The following is a 24,577-nucleotide window of genomic DNA, read 5'->3' on the forward strand; positions in this document are numbered from 1 at the left end:
TGGCATGGGCAGTCCCAGGTCTGTGTTCCACTATAAAGTCCATTCCCTGTAGGGAGATGGACCACCTCAACAGTTTCGGATTTTCACCTTTCATTTGCCTCAGCCATCTGAGAGGTCTGTGGTCAGTTTGAACTACAAAGTGAGTACCAAAGAGGTATGGTCTCAGCTTCTTCAGGGACCAAACCACAGCAAAGGCCTCCCTCTCAATGGCACTCCAACGCTGCTCCCTGGGGAGTAACCTCCTGCTAATGAAAGCAACAGGCTGGTCAAGGCCATCATCATTTGTTTGGGACAAAACTGCCCCTATCCCATGTTCAGAGGCATCTGTATGCACAATGAACTGCTTGGAGTAATCTGGAGCTTTTAGAACTGGTGCTTTGCACATTGCTTGTTTCAGGGTGTCAAAGGCCTGTTGGCATTCTACAGTCCAGTTTACCTTCTTGGGCATTTTCTTGGAGGTGAGTTCTGTGAGGGCTGTCACTATGGATCCATATCCCTTCACAAACCTCCTGTAATACCCAGTCAAGCCAAGGAATGCCCTGACTTGAGTCTGGGTTTTTGGAGCTGCCCAGTCCAGAATAGTCTGGATCTTAGGCTGGAGTGGCTGAACTTGGCCTCCACCTACAAGGTGTCCCAAGTAAACCACAGTTCCCTGCCCTATCTGGCATTTGGATGCCTTGATAGAGAGGCCTGCTGATTGCAGAGCCTTCAAAACCTTCTTCAGGTGGACCAGGTGATCCTGCCAGCTGGAGCTAAAGACAGCAATATCATCAAGATAAGCTGCACTAAAGGACTCCAAACCATCAAAGACTTGATTCACCAACCTTTGGAAGGTGGCAGGGGCATTCTTTAAACCAAAGGGCATAACAGTAAACTGATAATGCCCATCAGGTGTGGAGAATGCTGTCTTTTATTTTGCTCCAGGTGCCATTTTGATTTGCCAGTACCCTGCTGTTAAGTCAAAGGTACTTAAGAATTTGGCAGCACCTAATTTATCAATTAATTAATCAGCCCTAGGAATGGGATGGGCATCTGTCTTGGTGACAGAATTAAGTCCTCTGTAGTCCACACAAAACCTCATCTCTCTCTTTCCATCTTTGGTGTGAGGTTTGGGGACTAAGACCACTGGGCTAGCCCAGGGGCTGTCAGAGTGCTCAATTACTCCCAATTCCAGCATCTTGTGGACTTCCACCTTGATGCTTTCCTTAACTTGGTCAGACTGTCTGAAAATTTTGTTTTTGACAGGCATGCTGTCTCCTGTGTCCACATCATGGGTACACAGGTGTGTCTGACCAGGGGTTAGGGAAAAGAGCTCAGCAAACTGTTGCAGGACCTTCCTGCAGTCCGCTTGCTGTTGGTCAGAGAGTGTGTCTGTCCTGGAGTGCCCTGGGAGCCACAGGCTCCAAAACCCAGACTTTCTGCCCTGGTTGAAATTCAACCATTGCAGCCTTTTGGTCATACCAAAAACTTCTGGAGCTGTTGGCCTGACTCAAGGTTTTTGCTTGCCTTTTCCATGTACTCTGCCATCCTGGAACGAAGGCCAAGTACATAGTCCACTATGTCTTGTTTAGGCTCATGAAGAGGTCTCTCCCAGCCTTCTTTCACAAGAGCTAGTGGTCCCCTTACAGGGTGGCCAAACAGAAGTTCAAAGGGTGAGAACCCTACTCCCTTCTGAGGCACCTCTCTGTAAGCGAAAAGCAGACATGGCAAGAGGACATCCCATCTCCTTTTGAGTTTTTTCTGGGAGCCCCATTATCATGCCCTTTAATGTCTTGTTGAATGTCTCAACAAGGCCATTAGTTTGTGGATGATAGGGTGTAGTGAATTTATAAGTCACTCCACACTCATTCCCCATGTGTTTCAGGTATGCTGACATGAAGTTGGTACCTCTGTCAGACACCACCTCCTTAGGGAAGCCCACTCTGGTAAAGATACCAATGAGGGCCTTGGCTACTGCAGAGGCAGTAGTCGACCTAAGGGGAATAGCTTCAGGGTACCTAGTAGCATGATCCACTACTACTAGGATGTACATATTTCCTGAGGCTGTGGGAGGTTCAAGTGGACCCACTATGTGCACACCTACTCTTTCAAAGGGGACCCCCACCACTGGAAGTGGAATGAGGGGGGCCTTTGGATGTCCACCTGTCTTACCACTGGCTTGACAGGTGGTACAGGAGACACAAAACTCCTTAACTTTCTGGGCCATGTTGGGCCAGTAGAAGTGGTTGACTAGTCCCTCCCACGTCTTGGTTTGTCCCAAATGCCCACCAAGGGGAATATCATGGGCTAAGGTCAGAATGAACTCTCTGAACTCCTGAGGCACTACCACTCTCCTAGTGGCACCAGGTTTGGGATCTCTTGCCTCAGTGTACAGGAGCCCATCTTCCCAATTGACCCTATGTGTTCCAGTTTTCTTGCCATTGGACTCTTCAGCAGCTTGCTGCCTAAGGCCTTCAAGAGAGGGACAGGTTTCTTGCCCCTTACACAACTGCTCCCTTGAGGGTCCCCCTGGGCCTAAGAGCTCAACCTGATAAGGTTCCAACTCCATAGGCTCAGTTCCCTCAGAGGGCAGAACTTCTTCCTGAGAAGAGAGGTTCTCTTTTTGGTGTTGTGTTGCAGCTGGTTTCCCAGCTGGCTTTCCTTTTCTCTTGGTAGGCTGGGCCCTCTTTCCAGACTCCAGCTCTACATTTTCACCCTGAGCTTTGCACTGTGCCCTTGTCTTGACACACACCAGTTCAGGGATACCCAGCATGGCTGCATGGGTTTTCAGTTCTACCTCAGCCCATGCTGAGGACTCCAGGTCATTTCCAAGCAAACAGTCTACTGGGATATTCAAGGAGACCACCACCTGTTTCAGGCCATTGACCCCTCCCCACTCTAAAGTTACCATAGCCATGGGATGTACTTTAGTTTGATTGTCAGCATTGGTGACTGGATAAGTTTGTCCAGCCAGGTATTGACCAGGGGAATCCAGTTTCTCTGTCACCATGGTGACACTGACACCTGTATCCCTCAGGCCTTCTACACTTGTCCCATTAATTAAGAGCTGCTGACTGTATTTTTGCATATTAGGAGGCCAGGCAGCCAGTGTGGCTAAATCCACCCCACCCTCAGAGACTAATGTAGCTTCAGTGTAACACCTGATTTGCTCTGGGCACACTGTTGATCCCACTTGGAGACTAGCCATTCCAGTGTTAGCTGGAGTGGAGTTGGAAGTGGTACTTTTCTTGGGACAGGCCTTGTCTCCAGTTTGGTGTCCAGGCTGATTACAGCTACGACACCAGGCCTTTTTGGGATCAAAGTTTTTACCCTTGTACCCAAAATTGTTTTGTGAAGAGGCTCTGTGCCCACCCTCCTGTGCAGGTTTTTGGGGGCCTGAAGAAGTCTCTTTACTATTTTTGTTTTTGGATGTCTCAACACTCTTCCCCAGGGGAGGCTTTGTGACCCCTTTCTTTTGGTCACCCCCTGTGGAAGTCTTGGTCACCCTAGTCTTGACCCAGTGGTCCGCCTTCTTTCCCAATTCTTGGGGAGAAATTGGTCCTAGGTCTACCAGATGCTGATGCAGTTTATCATTGAAACAATTACTTAACAGATGTTCTTTCACAAATAAATTGTACAGCCCATCATAATCATTTACACCACTGCCTTGAATCCAACCATCCAGTGTTTTCACTGAGTAGTCTACAAAATCAACCCAGGTCTGGCTCGAGGATTTTTGAGCCCCCCTGAATCTAATCCTATACTCCTCAGTGGAGAATCCAAAGCCCTCAATCAGGGTACCCTTCAGGAGGTCATAAGATTCAGCATATTTTCCAGAGAGTGTGAGGAGTCTATCCCTACACTTTCCAGTGAACATTTCCCAAAGGAGAGCACCCCAGTGAGATTTGTTCACTTTTCTGGTTACACAAGCCCTCTCAAAAGCTGTGAACCATTTGGTGATGTCATCACCATCTTCAAATTTAGTCACAATCCCTTTAGGGATTTTTAACATGTCAGGAGAATCTCTGACCCTAGTTATGTTGCTGCCACCATTGATGGGACATAGGCCCATCTCTTGCCTTTCCCTTTCTATGGCTAGGATCTGTCTTTCCAAAGCCAATCTTTTGGCCATCCTGGCTAACTGGATGTCCTCTTCACTGGGGTTATCCTCAGTGATTTCAGAGATGTTGGTCCCTCCTGTGAGGGAAGCAGCATCTCTGACTATTATATTTGGAGACAGGGCTGGAGTGGCCCTGTTCTCCCTAGTTAGGACTGGTAGGTGGGAATTTTCCTCCAAGTCACTATCTTCATCCTCTGTGTTGCCATCCTCAGAGGGGTTGGCTCTTTCAAACTCTGCCAAAAGCTCCTGGAGCTGTAGTTTAGAAGGTCTGGGGCCCATTGTGATTTTCTTTATTTTGCAGTGTGACCTTAGCTCCCTCATCTTAAGATGGAGGTAAGGTGTGAGGTCGAGTTCCTCCACATTCATCTCTGCACTAGACATTATGTTTCTAAAAGTTGGAATACTTTTTAAGAATCTAAAACTAGTTCTAGAATCTAATTCAAACTTTCACAAAACTTTTAAACTCTAAAAGAAATGCTAAACAGGGACTAACACAAGGCCCTAGCAGGACCTTTAAGAATTTAGAAAAATAGTTCAAATTGCAAAAAATCAATTTCTAATGAAAATTTTTGGAATTTGTTGTGTGATCAGGTATTGGCTGAGTAGTCCAGCAAATGCAAAGTCTTGTACCGCACCGCTGATCCACCAATGTAGGAAGTTGGCTCTGTATGCACTATTTCAAAGTGAGGAATAGTATGCACAGAGTCCAAGGGTTCTCCTTAGAGGTAAGATAGTGGCAAAAAGAGATAATACTAATGCTCTATTTTGTGGTAGTGTGGTCGAGCAGTAGTCTTATCAAAGGAGTAGTGTTAAGCATTTGTTGTACATACACACAGGCAATAAATGAGGAACACACACTCGGAGACAATTCCAGCCCAATAGGTTTTGTTATAGAAAAATATATTTTCTTAGTTTATTTTAAGAACCACAGGTTCAAATTCTACATGTAATATCTCATTTGAAAGGTATTGCAGGTAAGTACTTTAGGAACTTTGAATAATCACAATAGCAGATATACTTTTTACATAAAACACATATAGCTATTTCAAAAGTGGACACAGTGCAATTTTCAACAGTTCCTGGGGGAGGTAAGTTATTGTTAGTTCTTGCAGGTAAGTAAACCACCTACGGGGTTCAAGTTGGGGTCCAAGGTAGCCCACCGTTGGGGGTTCAGAGCAACCCCAAAGTCACCACACCAGCAGCTCAGGGCCGGTTAGGTGCAGAGTTCAAAGTGGTGCCCAAAACACATAGGCTTCAATGGAGAAGGGGGTGCCCCGGTTCCAGTCTGCCAGTAGGTAAGTACCCGCGTCTTCGGAGGGCAGACCAGGGGGTTTTGTAGGGCACCGGGGGGGACACAAGTCAGCACAGAAAGTACACCCTCAGCGGCACTGGGGCGGCCGGGTGCAGTGTGCAAACACGCGTCGGGTTTTCAATAGGTTTCAATGAGAGACCAAGGGGTCTCTTCAGCGATGCAGGCAGGCAAGGGGGGGGCTCCTCGGGGTAGCCACCACCTGGGCAAGGGAGAGGGCCTCCTGGGGGTCACTCCTGCACTGGAGTTCCGATCCTTCAGGTCCTGGGGGCTGCGGGTGCAGGGTCTTTTCCAGGCGTCGGGATTTTGGATTCAGACAGTCGCGGTCAGGGGGAGCCTCGGGATTCCCTCTGCAGGTGTCGCTGTGGGGGCTCAGGGGGGACAACTTTGGTTACTCACAGTCTCGGAGTCGCCGGGGGGTCCTCCCTGTAGCGTTGTTTCTCCACCAGTCGAGTCGGGGTCGCCGGGTGCAGTGTTGCAAGTCTCACGCTTCTTGCGGGGATTGCAGGGGTCTTTAAATCTGCTCCTCTGGAAACAAAGTTGCAGTCTTTGTTGAACAGGGCCGCTGTTCTCAGGAATTTCTTGGTCTTTTGGAAGCAGGGAAGTCCTCTGAGGATTCAGAGGTCGCTGGTCCTGGGGAAAGCGTCGCTGGAGCAGTTTTCTTCTGAAGGAGGGAGACAGGCCGGTAGGGCTGGGGCCAAAGCAGTTGGTGTCTCCGTCTTCTCTGCAGGGGTTTTTCAGCTCAGCAGTCCTCTTCTTCGTAAGTTGCAGGAATCTGATTTCCTAGGTTCAGGGGAGCCCCTAAATACAGAATTTAGGGGTGTGTTTAGGTCAGGGAGGGCAGTAGCCAATGGCTACTAGCCCTGGGGGTGGCTACACCCTCTTTGTGCCTCCTCCCAAGGGGAGGGGGTCACATTCCTATCCCTATTGGGGGGATCCTCCATCTGCAAGATGGAGGATTCCTAAAAGTCAGAGTCACTTCAGCTCAGGTTGCCTTAGGGGCTTCCTGACTGGCCAGTGACTCCTCCTTGTTTTTCTCATTATCTCCTCCGGCCTTACCGCCAAAAGGGGGCCGTGGCCGGAGGGGGCGGGCAACTCCACTAGCTGGAATGCCCTGGGGTGCTGGAACAAAGGGGGTGAGCCTTTGAGGCTCACCGCCAGGTGTTACAGCTCCTGCAAGGGGGAGGTGATAGCATCTCCACCCAGTGCAGGCTTTGTTACTCGCCACAGAGTGACAAAGGCACTCTCCCCATGTGGCCAGCAATATATCTCGAGTGTGGCAGGCTGCTAAAACCAGTCAGCTCACACAGGTAGTTGGTTAAGGTTTCAGGGGGCACCTCTAAGGTGCCCTCTGGGGTGTATTCTACAATAAAATGTTCACTGGCATCAGTGTGCATTTATTGTGCTGAGAAGTTTGATACCAAACTTCCCAGTTTTCAGTGTAGCCATTATGGTGCTGTGGAGTTCGTGTTTGACAGACTCCCAGACCATATACTCTTATGGCTACCCTGCACTTACAATGTCTAAGGTTTGGCTTAGACACTGTAGGGGCACAGTGCTCGTGCACTGGTCCCCTCACCCATGGTATAGTGCACCCTGCCTTAGGGCTGTAAGGCTTGCTAGAGGGGTGACTTATCTATACTGCATAGGCAGTGTGAGGTTGGCATGGCACCCTGAGGGGAGTGCCATGTCGATTTACTCGTTTTGTCCTCACCAGCAGACACAAGCTGGCAAGCAGTGTGTCTGTGCTGAGTGAGGGACCCCCAGGGTGGCATAGGATATGCTGCAGCCCTTAGAGACCTTCCCTGGCATCAGGGCCCTTGGTACCAGGGGTACCAGTTACAAGGGACTTACCTGGATGCCAGTGTGTGCCAATTGTGTAAACAAAAGTACAGGTTAGGGAAAGAGCACTGGTGCTGGGGCCTGGTTAGCAGGCCTCAGCACACTTTCAAATCAAAACATAGCATCAGCAAAGGCAAAAAGTCAGGGGGTAACCATGCCAAGGAGGCATTTCCGTACACCTTTGTTTTATTTATTAGAACATTCTTTCCTATAGTGGCGGACTGTTTTTATAGCCTGATAGCCCGCCGTAGCTGGGCTATACTATAGCCTTAGAACCCGCTGCAGCGGGCTCTACCGGCTATTAAATGCCCGCTCCCGTGTTAAAGGCCCGAGCTGAATGCGAGGGCCTTTAACAAGGGAGAGGACCTTTAATAGCCGGTAGAGCCTGCTACGGCGGGTTCTAAGGCTATTAGAACATTCTGCCATTAGAGGGCAGAAAGTAATGGCAGAATGTTCTCATAAATAAAACAAAGGCTTCACGGAACCGGAGGGGATTAAATCCCCTCAGGCTCCATGAGGCATTGTTCACAGCTGTTGCTGTGAACAAAGAAGATTGGAAAGTTGGCGCTCAGGCTTTTACCAGCCAGTAAAAGCCCAGAGCACTCCATTGTTTTCAGTGGAGCTGCCAACATTCCAATGTTCTAATAGCCATTAAAGACCCGCTCCCTTGTTAAAGACCTCACCTTTGGCTTGGCCCTTTATTCGCCTGCATAGCCCACGGCGGCGGGCTATGCTACAACGCAGTGCACTAAAATAGCCAGAACATGTGAAATACCTCTCTGCTAATGTAGCCAGCTGCTATTCTAAACTGATAGGTTCCACCAGATCATCAGCTAGTGAAGTACAGGATGCTGTGATCCTATTCCAAAGCCAACCTATTAGGTGGTCTTTCACATTTGTTTGGTGCAGTGAAATAAATCCAGTACTCTATTTTCATTGCTTGTTTTTTTTGTACAGTGGAAGCATTATTTAAGTGTTTCTGTAGCACAGACCACATTTTGTCAACTTTAGTGAGATTTACAGTCAGCAGAAAAAAATGACTTACAACCAAATAGCTCTCAAATATACTTGTATTCAAAGTTACATAATCAAACTGGAATGTCTGTTCGATTTTTAGCAATATAAGTTGTTAATTATCAAAGCTCTAAGAAGAGCATATCAATACATTATGCAAACTTATAGTAGATAAGCGGTAGATAAAGTCTTAGAGGTCATTGTCTAGCAATAGTGCACTCATGGTAGAGTGCCTCATTGAAGGGAATAGACACATTTGTCTTGAACTCAGTTCAGAGAGAGTTGTTAGGCGGTTAAAAACAGTATTTTTATGCAGGCTAGTTTAGCAGTTGAATAGGAATCATTTTACTCTTTTCTTGAAGCAATGCAATAAGGATCCTTTGTCTGTTCCAGAACCTACCTGATGCTCCTGAGAAGGACTATTATGAGTTTTTTTCTCTTTGAATTTGGGATTTTAGTCAACAGACCTTTATTTTTGGAGTTGTAGTTTTCCCTAAGATATTCAGTTATTGCCTTAGGTATCTTGGGATATTACAGTGTTAGGCTTTAGGTGCTGTGCAAGCTGTTCTGAATATGTAGGTATTTTCCTCCGGGATCCAGTTCAGAGATCTCAAAACAAGTGAGATGTGCCCTTGCTCTTTTTTCTTGGTGCTTGCTATCAGTTTTTCTGGTGAGTTTGCTAGAGTTTAGTATTATTCTCAAGGGGATGGGTTTTGATCGGGGAAAAAAACATTGAGTAGCATAGTTCTGTAAAGAAAGGGCTATCCGTTTATGACCTGATTCTGAAATCAGATATTTAAGGTTATGAAACATGATTAGTTACTGTAAATTGAAGGTTTACATCTCCTTTTCCATCATAATCAGATGTACATCCTAAAATGGTTCAAAGATAAAGGAAAAAGCAGAAACTAGGGGGGCAGTATTTAGCATTACGTTTTATTGTTAAATCTTCAGACCTTAAGCCAGAAGTCCAGGCAGGGACATTATCATCCACTTTGATGAGAAGAACTCTGATTATTTTATGGACAGGGTCATCCAGCAGTATAATATTAGTTTGGTTACGGCCAAATACCCAGAGGCCGCCAGAGTAGCACCACTGAGGCCACCTTTAGTCTTCTGTTCTATATATGCCTTACAGTCTTTAAAAGCTGCAGTGCCTTTTCACTCCCAAGTGCTAAGAGCCTCGTCCTCCTCATGTCCCAATCAGCTGTCTAAAATTAGAAGCTCCAGAGAAGACAACCTGCCCCTTCTACCAACTTTAATAGAATCTAAGTTAATATTGCCTCCAGTTTATCTACTATCCTACATGGCACCTTGTCAGGAGGCCCACACCACTCAATTGAGGAAAACATTCTCTCCACCACCAACATTGGTCCCAGCCCTTTCTTCACCCTTTGGTTCCTGTCAGTCGTGAAGAAGGGCTCGGTTCTGCAGCTCCAACATCTGGCTTAATGCAGGCCATCTCTGACATACTTGGCACCTTAAGTTCAAGAGACTCCTTCCTTGAGGAGGAAATTAGCAGAGCAAAACAGCCACCCTAAGAAAGGAGGTAGATATAGTTCTTCCACTGCCTCCTTGTTAAGTAAAACAGCAGAGGGCTTTTCCCTTTTTGTCCTCTCCAATGTAAAAAAGTTCCTTGTTCTTGAAATTCAAGATGCTGAATTGCTTCTATTCCTGGCAGGACACAAACAACTGAATATGTTCAGGAAATCCCCAGAACACTTTATTTCATGTACGCTTCCTGCAGGAGTAAAAGAAATACCTTTATTTTATGATTGCAAAATAACAGCACCAGTAGACGACACAGCCCTGTAGTGCCAATGCTGCACACAGGGGATTATCATGGCAGCCTTTCTGCAGCATTAAATGTTCAGATGCCTTCCATACCTGGACAGTCACCTCATCCGAGGGCAGCCTAGCCCTGCACTGCAAGACACTCTTCTAGTTTGGGTTTCTGTAAACTATAGCAATCTCCGTCAGTGCCATTCAGATAGACTAAGGGAGTAAGTTCATTGAGGCAATTCACAACTGCAGCCAGGTTGTGGTCTTCTCTCTTCCAGAAAGGGTAAACTCCATCAGCCAGAAAGTCATATACTTCATGGACAGGAAGACTGTCAGTCCTACATCCCTTCCTGTTGTCACTCAGCATGAATACAGGATTTCTGAGGTGATCATCTTTAAATAGCTGCAACTTTTTTCTGATAATGCAACCATTCTGAGAGCTGATTTGAAGTCCTCATCAACACTCTCTAGTAGGGCAGATGGCTGTGATTATGCTGCTGGGTTGTAGAGAAAAGCAGCAAACTGTTAAGTGATACTCTATCTTTCTCAGATCACCTAGCACAGGTGAATGTGTGTGTTACCTGTAAGCCTAGCCTTGCTGCTATCAGGGACTCCAGTAACAGGCCTGGGTAGTGTTACTCCATAGCCAATGAGGCTGTTCTAGTATCTCATGGACCACACATCTGTCCTGATTGGATCTTCATGCTTCCCTTGCTGTCTAGGAACCTATTCTTAGGTCTGGCCCAGCTGAAGCATAAACCTTTGAGCCTTTGAACATGTGTGATCTAAAATTTGTTATATGGAGGACTTATTTATTGGTGGCTGTAACATTGTCAAGGTGCATAAGTGAGCTGAAGCTTTTTACAACTCCCAAAATAGAAGTGAAGCAGTTCAAAGACTGACACTATTCTTAGATTACAAGCATCTCTGCCCTCTCTCAAGTGTGACTCTGTTCTTATTCGTAGTCATTCTGCCATTTAAGACTGTGTTTTCTGCAACTCTGCTGCCTGTCACATTACTACAAAGTGTCAAAACCTGAGGTGATGTTTGTAACAAACATTTTGTAGCAGTTAGCCAGACTGGACACTAACTAGGGATGAAGAAATTCTTTGTTTTATTGGAGGATAGCTGGTACATGGTTTCTCTTTCTGTCAATGGTTCTCGGCCTCTAGTTCAATAAGGTATCTCAGTGGTATTTCTGTCCTAGGACGAAGGTACCCTCGAAAGATGACAGACGAGGTCCTGAGCAATCTATCTCTTTTTTTATTAGTTTTTCTTCACTGTTTTCCATGCTAATAGTGCACCACCAAAGCTTGCCGTAATTGTTTTTTTGACTTTACTGTGAGACTTTCGCCCTTTCTTAGTGTGTTAGTTTGAATGCATTAGCCGCCCCTTAAGACATGCGACAATAACCAACATGCGGGAAGCTTCTCCACCCAAGAACAAACTTAGTCAGAGAAAGCTCAGTAACTTGCCTAGAGCCATGGCCACGTGACAAGACCGCAAACAATGGGACCAAATCATTTTTTTCGCTGGGGTCAGGATACACCTACAATGGTTTCTCCTCCCGCCTAAGCTTCTCTGTTTGGTCTCCAGCTCCTGAGTTTGTCCTTCTGTCTCTGTCTCATCGGCTGCTCTGGTACAGTAATGTTGGCGTCTCCGATGGATTCTCCAAGGGTGGCCCTGTCTCCACTAGCACTCCATCGTCACTCAAGTTCTGTCCCTCTGTCGGCTCCCGCAGCATTGTCCTCTTCGCACACCTCTTTCTCCTCCCTCTTTGTTCTGTACCACATCTTCACTTCCTGGCCATGCCCTTCAAATTCCTCTGACCCTTTCCTAGCTAGTCCATTGGCTCCTATAGTTGTTGGGACTTCCATAGGCCATGGTGGAATCCGTGGCCACTGTGACCAAGTCTATGCCACCATACCTCCCATACAGAAATGGACGTACTATTCAGAGGATGCATGCTGGGAGAGAAAGTCCACATTGGTCTGCAGGGCACCTGCTCTATGCTGTACCTAGAATGAAAAAGGTTGGAGTACTAAGAACCACCATAAGACCCCGGAGTTTGAATTTTTCTTCGGGCAAGCCAGACCAAAGGAGAGTGGTCCGTCAACAACATGAAAGACCGGAAAAGTAAATACTATTGGAGGGCCTCCCGAGCCCATTTTATAGCCAAACATTATTTTTCTATGGTGGCATAATTCTGCTCACGAGGAAGAAGCTTTCAAACACAGGGAAAACATCCCTGAGTCCATTGCCAGGGGCATCAGTTAAGAGGCCGAAGGATTTCTGGAAATCCAGGCAGAACAGTACTGGTTCTTTAAACAAACTGTCTTTAAGTAGATCAAACTTCGTTGTTGGAAGGGGGAACACATGCATAGCTGTCCAGGCTGATATTCTTACAGAGGTCAGTAAGTAGAAATGCCAGCTCAGAAAAGTGGGTAACAAATCACCTATAGTAACCTACTAAACCCTGGAAGGACTGAACCTCTTTGTAGATGTTTTGGGTATATCTTTAATTGACATCACCTTCTCCCCCTGAGGACAGATCAACCCTGCTTGTATCTGATACCCCAGTGAGCATATAGAGTCACTGACAAGTACACACTTTTCCAGGTTTGGTGTGAGACCGGCAGTTCGGAGAGCAGTGACAACAGATCTCAGGTGTAGAAGATGTAGTATCCCGGTAGGGCTGAATATAGCAATGTCATCCAAATTCGCTGCTGCATATTGACGACGTGGGTGTAAAATTTTGTCCATCAAACATTAGAAAATTGTGGGGCCCCATAAAGGCCAAAAGGCAAATTTCTAAATTGATAAAGCCCTGAGGGGGTTGAAAATGTCTGCTCTTTGACCGTATCAATTAAGGGTATTTGCCAATATCCCTTCATGGGGTCAAGGGTGGAAAAGAACATAGCTTTCCCAATTTCTTGATTAACTCGTCTACTTGGAGCATTGAATAGGTGTCAAACTTGGAGATGCCATTTAGCTGGCAGAAGTCTATGCAAAACCTAAGAGAGCCATTAGGTTTGGGTACTAGAATGACAGAGGAACACCAAGCGCTATTTGAGGGTTAAATGATTCCATTTTCTAACATTGTAGCTACCTCCTCTTCTACTGCCTGGCCTCCGGTATTCAATATGGCCGTAATCATACTACTTACTTGCTTTTGGTAACAATATTGTGTTGAATTAAGGTAGTATTTTCTTGCTTAGCTTGGAAATACATCTTCAAATTGGATCAACACCTGCCTCAGCTGTTTTATTTGAATAGCAAAAGGGCCCTGCCAAGTGGCCAACAGTTTATTATTGGATGAAGGCAGCAACACAAGTAATTTATCCCCTATTTTTAGTTCCCGCACCTGCAACAGTCTATCATATCCTGCCTTGTGTTTCCTTTGGGCCTTCTCCAAATTCAGTCGTACTTCCTCCCAAAGTGTTGAGGTATTAATTCCTAGGTTAGCTGCATAGTGAAGCAGTTTCTGTCCCTCATCCTCCTACTTTTCTCATTGTTCGACTACCAAGTAAATCCTTGGGCTGTTGGCCGAAGACTAACTCAAAAGGGGAAAACCAGTGGAGCTTTGGGCGGTGCGTTAGAATTGATACCTTTTTGCTGATGCTGGTAAGAGACCAACCAAATCCATTCCCACCATAGAAAAAGGAACATCAGTAATAGGGAGAGGTTTTAACTGAGCTTTAGACAGAACAGATGGATTGACTAGTTGACAATGCTCACAAGAAATACAGATTTTTGTTTATGTCTGACCAATAAAACCTCTGTAACAAATATTCTTCAGTTTTCTCCTGACCATAATGGCCACCTCCCACATGACTATGTGCTAAACACAGACCTTGATTTCCAAAGGGAAGAGGAGCAATGAGCTGTGAACCTTTGTCATGACCCTTGGCTACAAGCTGGTAAAGTACACCCTTCTTTAAAAACAGAAATATGGTCTTACCTGATCCTGTTCTGTTGTAGTAGCATGTACCCAGGCATGATCTAAGGTGTTATCCTCTCATTGCGCAGCCCTGAAACTACATTGGTTTTCCCACTTGTCATCTGTGGAGAGAAATACAGAAGACCATTGGCATTTCCTGTATATCTGATCATTTAATTAAGGTTACGTTTTTCTGCCCCAGTCTTCTGTTTAGCCTTATCCACACCCTTCTCCTTGGAAGAGGGCTTCATCTAACTGACTTGTCTTCTTCCCTTCTTTTCCTGTTGAATCTAGGAGCTGCTAAAATTGGGGATAGTCTGTCTCTATGATCAGATCCTCCATCAAATCTTGAATCACCCCCACTTTTAAACTTTCGGTTTCTCCTGGCCACTGGATCTGGACCAGGGCTGTGGGGTATGATTTTGTTATCTCAGTGTATGCATGTGGTGATTACCTTTATCCCATCAACACCTGGCCTGATTTCACCTTGGTCCTTTGGGCCAAGAGAAGTGACAACCTGAATCAATCAGAGGATCAACAGTGCATCCGTTGAGACTTATTTGTTTTCTGTAGCCTTTGGGAATGGCACCCATATACAAGACATGTCCTCTAGAATATCCTAGTTCCATGGGCTTGGCGTAGTTGCTTTCTGGGGACAATTCCTTTCTATATGTCCGGACTCTGCACATTGAAAACATTGCGGACCTAGTTCCAACTTCCTTCCCATGGAGTTTGGTGGCAATTGTTTTGTTGCAGAGGTCGGGTGGGGTTTCCGATGGGAGCTTCCAGGCCATGCTTAAGGGAGGTTGGTTCATCAGGATACTGGTTTAACGTCAGGAGACCTTTGATATGCACAAGCTAAGTCTTCTGCCAGGGTGATGGTTCCCTTCAAGTGTTGTTGGATCCATGCCCTTGTAGAATTGGGGAGAGCTTTGAGATACTGTTCCAAATAAATCTTTTCTACTACCTCCTCCAAGGTGGTTAGCTACCTTACCCAAGTTCTGTATGTAATAATACATAGCTCTAGGATTATAAATGGGACTCCACCTCTCTCTTCTGAACCTGTTCCTATAAAACATTTTGTCCTACCCTGAACATTCCAAAACAGTCTTTTTTTTATGTCCTCATAGAGAGTTGTTCCTGAGAGATTAGTGGCTTGGTATGCCATTTGTAGCTCTTAGGATAGTAGAGGGGCTATATATTTGTCCCAACACTCAGGGGGGCCTACCAGCTGAGGTTGGCACTCTTTCAAAGTGTGTGAAAGAAATATCGGGGTCTTCTCCTCTCTAGTATTTTTGTAAGTTCGGTACATTAGTGTGGATTTTCACACTGGCTATGGTGTCAGTAATTGAACATAGTGTCAGATATCATAGCCGCTTGCGTTTTTAGTGCGCTTTGTAGTTTTTCCCTATCTTGCTGGGTTGTCCTGCCACAAAAATGCAGGTGTCTCTGGTCCCCCGACAATTGCTTAATCATGTCCTCCATAGTTATGAGTGAGTCAATTTGGTGACTGTCAATAATTTATCCCATTCTGACACCACTGTAGCAGTTAGCCAGACATGACACCAACCAGGGATAGAGAAAGAAGTTGTTTTATTGAAGGATAAGGAGGCTAAGTAAGCCAGATGTCTGGTGGTCTGTGGTTTCTCTTTCTGTCAATAGTTCTCGGCCTCTAGTTTAGTAAGGTATCTCACTGGTGTTTCTATCCCAGGGCGAAGGTGGCCCTCGAGAGAAGGCAGAAGTCCTGAGGAGTCTGTTGTCTTTTCTTTATTAGTATTCCTTTCCGTCACCCGTACTAATAGTCCACCATCAAAGCTTGTCATAATCATTTGTGACTTTTCTGTGAGACTCTCGTCGTTTAGTGTTTTATTGTAGATAAATCTGCCTCCCCTTAAGATTGGCCAAAGTACCCTACCAGAGGGAAGCCTCTCCACCCGAGAACAAACTAAGTCAGAGAAAAACTGGTACCTTGCCTGGAGCCTCAACCCCTTGACAGGACCGCAGCCGTTGGGACCGAAAGTGGCTTTCTTACTGGGTTTAGGATACACCTGCAATGGTTTCTCCTTCTTTCTCAGATTCTCTTTTTGGTCTCCATCTCCTGGCTTTGTCATTCGGTCTCCATTTCCCGGGCCGTTCTGCTATGATAATGTTCATGTCTCCAATGTATTCTCCAAGGGTGGTCCTGTCTCCTCTTCTGCCGCACTGTCAGTCGAGTTCTGTCTCACTATGTCGGCTCCCTCAGTGTGGTCCTCCTCACACACCTCTCTCTCCTCCCTCAGTGCTCCATTACACAACTTCACTTCCTGGCCCCTCCCTTCATATTTCTCTCACTCTTTCCTCACGTTGGTGAGTATTTTTGTAGCTAGTCCACTGACACCTGCAGTTGTTGGGCCTTCCATGGTGGCCATGTTGGAATCCGTGGCCGCTGTGACCGATCCTGTTCCTTATTGATATAAAAGCACATTTTCACTCTTCTTCATCAGTAGGTCTAGGGCCTTGTTGTAGTTTGACTCTTGCTGTAGGCAAGACTGCTGGTTTAGGGACAATAGCACTTTAGTTTGTAGGCGAGTAGGCCAATCCTACAGCAAGTCGCAACTGTCGGCCCAACACTCCCGGCTCACAAGCAGTACCTCACCAAAAACCCAAACAGTAAAAGGTGATTTGTGGCAGCCTTTATGCATGGACTCAAAAGTGCGACATCTCAGGAGAGTCTTAGTTAAACAGAGATTACCCTTTTTTCACATGAGCAACATGTCTCAGTCACACTCAGGCAATGAAGGAAATGCAGTAAAGTTTCAATAGGTTTTATTAGCAAGACTGCAATCTACGATAAATTGCATGGGCTGCAATGATTAGGATAATGAACAATGCAAGAAACAGAGTTGTAAAAACAAGAGTCATGAATACAAAGACCCCCACCATCTTTCAAGAACATGTAATATGAAATAGATGTGAAATAGGCCCTAATGCCCTAGCATGATGAATGTAATCTGTAACCTAAAGAGAGCTAGGTGTGTTAAACCTAATCTGCCATTGCCATGTGCATGAGAAGAGCCCCCCAAGCCCCATTACCTTGGAATGAGGTCTCTAGATCAGACTCCATGGGGACACGAAGACTGGGTCAGCATCAAGGCGACCTGTAGGATGGATAGCGTTGATGGCATCTGTTAGGAATCCCTCTGAGTATCTTGTCTATGTGATATGTATTTATACAGATCTTGTAGGACCCCAAACAATAGATAAGAAGACATGCTTGGGGCGGCAATTTATATAAACAATTCCCTGAAAAGGTACATTATGTTACTGTCGCACGAAAGTGGGAAAGTACATGATGTGAATACCTACGTATCTCATTTATCTTTGACGCTAACAGTGACACCTTTACAGAGTATGTCTCACTTAAAAATGCTCCTAGAGGAATTATTTAGATATAGTATGTGTACATATTATCCGGTCTTTAATTAATGAATAAGACAACTGCATACTGTTAATGTCCAATATATTACAAATAGGATTCAGGAAGTTCAAAAAAATGTACAACAATTCCAACGAATGTCCATTTCATAAACAACAACACTGTATATAACCCCTCTAGATCATAAGACTGAATCCCAACTGCAGATCCAGGAAGGGGTTATAACCCTCCTCATGACACAGTTCTGCACAATAATTGCCTGGTTTTCAGTCCCAGTTCAAGCATTATCATGGACTTTCAATTCAGCTTGTCAAATGAGAAGGTAATGTCGATGTTTCGGCCTGTAGTGGCAGTCAGAGGTCCGTCAGACCATCATCAGGACTCAGTGTTGTTAAATAATACCTGCATGTAAGAAAAATGAATTAAAAACAGTACGTGCAATCTATTAAATCACTTCATGTGTACCGCCTGTGGAACCCCAAAAAAACACCAAAACACAGGCGGCGTGGATACTAGTATAAGCCACCACCTATATGACAAGGAAAGTTAAAAAAAAATACTTAAAAAACATAGCAAACGTGCATCAAAAAGACAGAGTGGCACTGATAAAAGTGAAACTGAAACATCTTACTAACTATAAACATGGTAGCCATCTTGGAAGAAATAATTTAATAAATTTGCTAAAACAGAGCAAGCTAAATAGGTTAAAAGTCACTAGGTGACGGGGGCACAGGCCTGCAAGCCAAACTTCTGATTCCCATTAAAACTAAATAGGATTCACTACAGCCTCATTGCAAGTTCCCCATAATCCTGATTCAGCCGGTAACAGAAGTTACTAGCCAAGTTGGGAATACGAGATCTGCTGTAACTTTGTGAATCTGGTATCTTTCATCTAGAGATGCTATCTGCTAAAATCAAAGTCTCTAGGTGAAATACCAGATCGAAATTGGGAGCAACCTGAAAAATCAGAATCAGAATTATAGATTCCTCTGATCGTTCCTCATTTCTAAGGTGACGATCATGCTAACACTAGTAGCTGGAAGCTCAACCTCCAGTGTTACTGATGGCCCAGTACCTCTCTATCCAGGGGGCGGCTTTACTGGGAAGAACTATGTGGATCTCGTTATGAGGCCCATTGTGTATTGGGAGTGACTGAGCTTGGAATTTTTGTCTCAACTCCTGTTGACAGTAATTCTGGAATTTGTTTTTTGTTTAATGCAGAAGCATTTCCAATTACATTTACAATAGGAGAATTCTGCAGGTGGTTCACTGTATTTCCCCAAAAGAGAGTGGTTTTCCTCTGGACATAGTGAAATCTCCAGTGCCACAAGATCAGTCTTGCAGCATCACAAATGCTTTAATGAGTGGCATGTCATTGTTGTTCTTAACCTGCACTGGTTGACTGATGTTTATTGATGCCTGGAATGAGATTTCCCAATAATGTATCAATTTTTGGAAGCAAACAAATGTTTGAACCTTTGTGAAATCATATTTCATAGGCTCAGAAGACTGTTGGATGGCCTTCATTGCAAGAATACTAGTTATTTATCCCTTCCTTACCCCTCAGCCCCTTCAAATTACTGTTAGATCTGGTCTTGTTTACCAGCTCACTATTAATGTGCAACTTGTAATGAGGACCTAAGTCTTTAATTTTGCCAGAGTTTCCATCTGCATGGTGGAACTCTGGAACTTGAGAAGGTAGTTGGTCAGAGTTGGAGTTGAGTATCTTGCATGGCAGCACAGTGGTCTGTATGAAGGCCCCACCCCCAACATTCTTGGTCTCCACACCTCTATTATCAGCCTCAGTGCACTGTACCTCTTTTAATAAACACCTTCATGAAGTCTCTACCTCCACACTACCATTCCTGTATTATCAGCCTCCATACCTTCCATGTCACAGAAGGAGTCCCTCCCTATGATCATGCTACATGCATCCAGTGCAATGTTTCAATTGCCAACCTTCATGCACCCTTCAAAATTCCAGGCTTCATGAATACCCTGTCCTTAGATGAATCACATATATACGGCAGGGCATTGGTTGAGGGAAACGGTCCTAGAAAGGGGCTAACAGTATTCCCTTGTCCCATTTTATCAACCTTTACTTGTTCTAGTACTGCGTCAAAACATCAATTACTCGAGTTTCCTCTCTGCAGTAGGGTCCCAGTGTGAAGTAGAGATCCAATATCCCACTTTCAATTAACATATTTATTGCGTTAACATATGTATGTCCTACATATAAGAAGGATACTTACGTTATTGTTGACTCAATAATGTACACATGGTCCAGCAATGATGCCAAGGTTTACCCTTTGTGAGATCCAAATTTGCTTAAAATGGTAAGATGAATTTGAAAGAAAACATGTCTGTGATCATACAGTCATGTTTGGCGTAGTAGCACATTGTGGACATTGGAACTAAAAGACCACCAGTTTGATGTTTTATTTAGTTTTTCTTCAGATAGTTCAAATGACCATACACAAAGGAATGGCCGGTTATGAGGAAGAACAGTGTTTTTCAAAAGGTGTGGGGCCTGATGGACCAAGTTTTTAGTGTACCTAATTATAACTTTGTTGCTAAAAAATAGTGTGACACAAAATAAACTGTATCCATAAATTCAAATCCTGATTCAAAAATTAGGGCTGGTAGACTACTGTCCTGTAACTCCTGTGACATATACTATTGGGTTTCCATTGTTTGATTGGAGAATGAGAAGCTTCATATGATTGCTTACTGGAAGGGCTTTCTCCATTGGAATAGATATTTTCCTGTTATGTGCAAAAGTCATTTGTGTTACATTTATGCATGCAGAATTATATTCCTATTGGAAATGCTACATTTGCAATTTTTATACAGCATGCAGATTTGTATTCCTGGTGGAAATGCTACATTTGCAATTTTTATACACTCTAGCATTACAGGACATCTTTGAATGGTGTAGATGCCCTTTGTATACTCTTGGGTGACTTTGTAAGAGGCTAAATCATTTTAAAATCTGCTCCAGAATTTGGGAGGCCGTATGAGCATCAGGTAAGACTTTTCAAGCAGGCCATTTGACATACTGGCCCACAGTTATTCTGTAAAACAAGTAGAAAATTAGAAATATATCCAAGTAAATATATAGATAGATGTTTAATATTGAATATTGATTGCTTGTGTTTACGTTTTATAGAGGATGGGGAACTCTACACGTTTGGGGAGCCTGAAAATGGAAAGCTGGGTCTGTCCTCAAAACAACTTAAGAACAATAAGGTGCCACAGCTAGTCCCTGGAATTTCAGTAAAGGTCATTATGGTTGCCTGTGGTGGTGGGCATACGGTGGCATTGACAGGTATGCACATTCGATTTAGTCCCTTTTTAGTGCTGAACATAAATCAAGACCACTTTTTAAATTATCTTCTGTATGTAGAAACTGCTTGGAGAGTGTACTTTTTTAACAATTTGCCCAAGTCCTTTACAACAATGTGCTTGGAAATATGTACGGTAACTCTTCATCACCTTTTAGAGCAGTACATATGCAACCCTTCAACTAGCCCCCTTAACAGTAGACTATCGATTGTTTACTGTGATTGGATTTTCTTTTATGTGACCCTTTCCAAGGGCCTGTTGTTGTTGTTGTTATACAAATGCATATCCGCTTTATCGTCTCTCTGGCTGGCTTCTATCATTCCACTGTTCACTTATAGAGAACTGTTTTATTCTTTTGGGTTAACCACTTCTTGAGAGAGCTTTTGTTTTCTAGCTTGCTCCGTTGTGTGCTCCTCCCCTGCCACATATTTGCCTCCATGCCCCACGCTTCTGTCTCCCTTATGTTACAAGCTCTCTTGTGTGTTTTGCCCCATTAAACTTCCTCCCACTCCCACACTCTTTGTTGCTTTCTTGCTGGCGTGCTTCTCACCCCAAACCCTATGTTTCTTTTTTCTTGTGTGCTGCTCCTCCTTCCCCATCCCCCCAAATTCCCAGTTGTGTCACCCCCCACCCACTCATCCAGTCCTCCCTCCATGGTCACTGTCTTATTTGGGAAGGGCCAGGCACCCAGGTGGTGCAGACACTTCCATCTTTAAAAAAAAAAAAAAAAAAAAGAAAAGAAATTCAGAAGCAGTTTCTTCTCATTTTCTAAAAATCTAGAATTATCTTCATCTCTTATATAATCACATGTTTATATAAGCTAGCTCCTTTAAACATCTAAGTGTTTCAACATCTAACAGCCATATCTGGCATTGACCTAAGATTGTAGCATGTACACAACATACTTGCATCACTTTTCTGGTGGCCCCAGTCCTTACCTGTTTCACCTTAGATTCCATCACCACCCTTACTAACTCCTTGCAGTCTGTGGCCCACTTTAGTTTACCATTAGCTCGTACTGCTGTCGGGTGAAATTCACAAGCACTCAGAATTGCAGTTCTGTGACCACATACCAGCTGTTGCTTTTCCAGGTAATCCTGACGTGTGTTTTGGGGTAACTTTCACAGCTTTTTATCGAATGGTCCCTTTTGACTGCCTCAAACCGACAGTAACCTGCTGGCTCCGTAGGTAATGATGAGCTAATGTTCATCTTTAGCCAAACTCATGCTTCTGGCACTGAACTGTGCCATTTCAGCAAGATCCTAACTTTTAACTTAAGGTTACTGCAGATCAATGTACTATTGGCCTTGGGTGCTTTGGTTTTCAACGACCGTTTCCCTCACCCAATGCCCTGCTCAATGAAAGCTGTAACTAACAGCTTTCCAACACTTTCCCAAAGTGGACTTTGGTCGTATCTGCTCCTCCAGCTTCTCAAACCCATAGCTAATTGCTGAAACTGGCTGCTCACAAAAACAGTCAAAAGTGGTCTTGGGATGCTTGCGTACCTTGATTCCCGTGGCTACATATCATTGCAGTGGGAGGATGAGGCTCATAAGCACCCGATTTTATCTTCCTGTGTTGTGCGAACCGTTTGTCCTCCAGCTGCAGTTACTTGTCACTGCTTTATGTTCTAAATTGCGATCTCCTTTTTAGAAAGTTGGATATATGTGGCCTGAGCCACAGGCAGGTCTTAGAATGCTATATAAATGAGCATGAATGAAATGCTTTGCATCTCTCAAAGTCAAACTGCCAGTTCCAAAACTTCCTCTGGCTTCAAGATCTAGACCTACTCTCAGCTCTAGAAATTGTTCATTTTGTCTTAGCTGCCATGTTAGAAACCCCATTTTTTTTACTTCTGTCAACTTTTATAGGTTCTTGAATTCGTGCAGATCATTTGAATCAATAGCTTCCTTTTCTTTCTAAGAACCGCCTACACACTTCCTCCTGGTTAATTGGGTGGATTATGATTTCGCCCGTGACCTGACATTAAGTTTTGTATCACCAACACCTTCCGGTGACATTTTTATGGCTTCTGACCTCTATCACTAGCAATCACTAGGGAAAGTCTACAGCCTGTTAAGGGGTTATTTAGAGTAGGTAGCATGCAATCTCCATCATCCATCCCATTCCACAGCCCATACTTGCTACCAAAACTTGAAAATCTATACAACTTCATCCACGTCAGTTGTTATCAAAACTGTGCCACAAACTAAACATCCTGCTCTAATCTCACGTGCATGCTTTACAGTGTCAGATCTGCAAAATCCTTTCACAGTGGTATAGTCTGTTTCATTGACACAAACTCAGCTTATTTTCATTTATTTATTTATTTGACATTTTATATGGTGCACTTGCACCTTGGAGCATTTAGGCCCTTTACAGCCAAAGAAAATCATTAATTACGATTGTTCATTCTATTTTGATACATCCCGCAAAAATATTCAATATGCACTCTTCTTTCACAAAATTAAGAGTGTTTTATTCTCTTAATAGGCTCTCAAAATAAGAGTTAGCAAAGAAATACAGAATGAAAATCATTATTCAGAGTGTTGCTGCAGACGCACATGCTTAACATACTCCTACCATCTCTTGTTGAGCTTGAATGTTTATAAGTTGTTTTTGTTCAACAAAGTCTTTCAAGGCACGGGATATGGGTTGACTCCGGTACATGGGCACTGACTCCATATTAGATGTTTGTCCTTCATCGGGTCTGGACATACACTGAGGTGGTTTAGAGAGATATGTGTTTCTAACACGTTTTTCATTGGGCCTGTTTGGAATCCTTTGCAATCCATGAGCATTGGTTTTATCTACACACTGGTGTCACTGTCACATTAAAGGTTGAAACATCATTGAAAGATCTTTGTTGATGTCCCCTGGTGTACAGCCCCTTGCGCCCCTTCAGGACTGAGAACCACATTCAGTCCGTCTCGTTGGAGAATGCTGCTAGGGTGATATAACAGACACCGTTTCAGAATTGCCCATACTGCCACTCCAAGTACCTGTGGAGGATCCTGATCAAGTGTTTAATTTGTGCCTGTTGCCCAACGACACATTTTGTCTCATGTGTCTCACCCTCAAGTCCAAGGAGACCCTTAGCTATCAAAGGGAACAGTGCAGGGTACACCAGAAATTGTACCAGCAGAGCACTTCTGAGACCTTGAAAATCTTCGGTGAAGAAGACCCTCTCAGCCTCGACAAACAGCAAGAGTCAGGCCCCTCGAGTCTCCCTTTGGCGCAACCACCACACAGTGCTTAGATGGTATCTTTCATTGAGGCAGTGGACGTGCAAATGGAGAACATCTACCTGGCGTCAAGGACTCGAAGGGCATCAAGACAACTCCTTGTGCCATGAGTATGCCTTTGGCTCCTGAAAACCCATAGCTCCAAGCCACGGCCACCGATAAAGGCCAATGCTGAATTAAAGAATCTCTCTCAAGGGAGTCTGGTTTTGAGCCCTGAGCAGGAAAGCCGAGACAAGGCAGGTCATGAACCGCAAAGAGCATCAACCCCCAGTTCTTTCATGCTCGAACCATCCCAGAGGCACTGAGCGCCATCAGTCCTTTTAGATGCAGGCACCAAAGACTCCTTTGGCATAGGTGCAAAAGCCCTATGGACACCGAATCCTTCAACAGCGCCAAGACACATCTTAACCCTGAAGGGAAAAGACAAGCCCCCAAAGCCGGCAGAGGAGGACATTATGGCACCTGTTCTTTAAAGACTCTAACTAGAACTGGATGCAAGACTAAAACGCCTTTTTATCCATCCAGTTACATGCAAAATGCCGGCAAAGACACCTGCACAAACAGTGCTAGATCTTCTTCCATGTAA

General features: G+C 44.5%; 1 protein-coding gene across 4 annotated transcripts in view; it reads left to right on the top strand.

Moving 5' to 3' along the window:
- Positions 1-24,577, top strand: part of RPGR (retinitis pigmentosa GTPase regulator) — a 427,988-nt gene that overhangs the window by 87,896 nt on the left and 315,515 nt on the right. For all 4 annotated transcript variants that reach the window (XM_069204238.1, XM_069204236.1, XM_069204234.1 and 1 more), the window contains exon 7: positions 20,571-20,729. In XM_069204238.1, the coding sequence (XP_069060339.1) occupies positions 20,571-20,729 (159 nt within the window). The remainder of the gene's footprint in view (positions 1-20,570; positions 20,730-24,577) is intronic.

The sequence above is a fragment of the Pleurodeles waltl genome, chromosome 8 (assembly GCF_031143425.1).
Source record: "Pleurodeles waltl isolate 20211129_DDA chromosome 8, aPleWal1.hap1.20221129, whole genome shotgun sequence".
NCBI lineage: Eukaryota > Metazoa > Chordata > Amphibia > Caudata > Salamandridae > Pleurodeles > Pleurodeles waltl.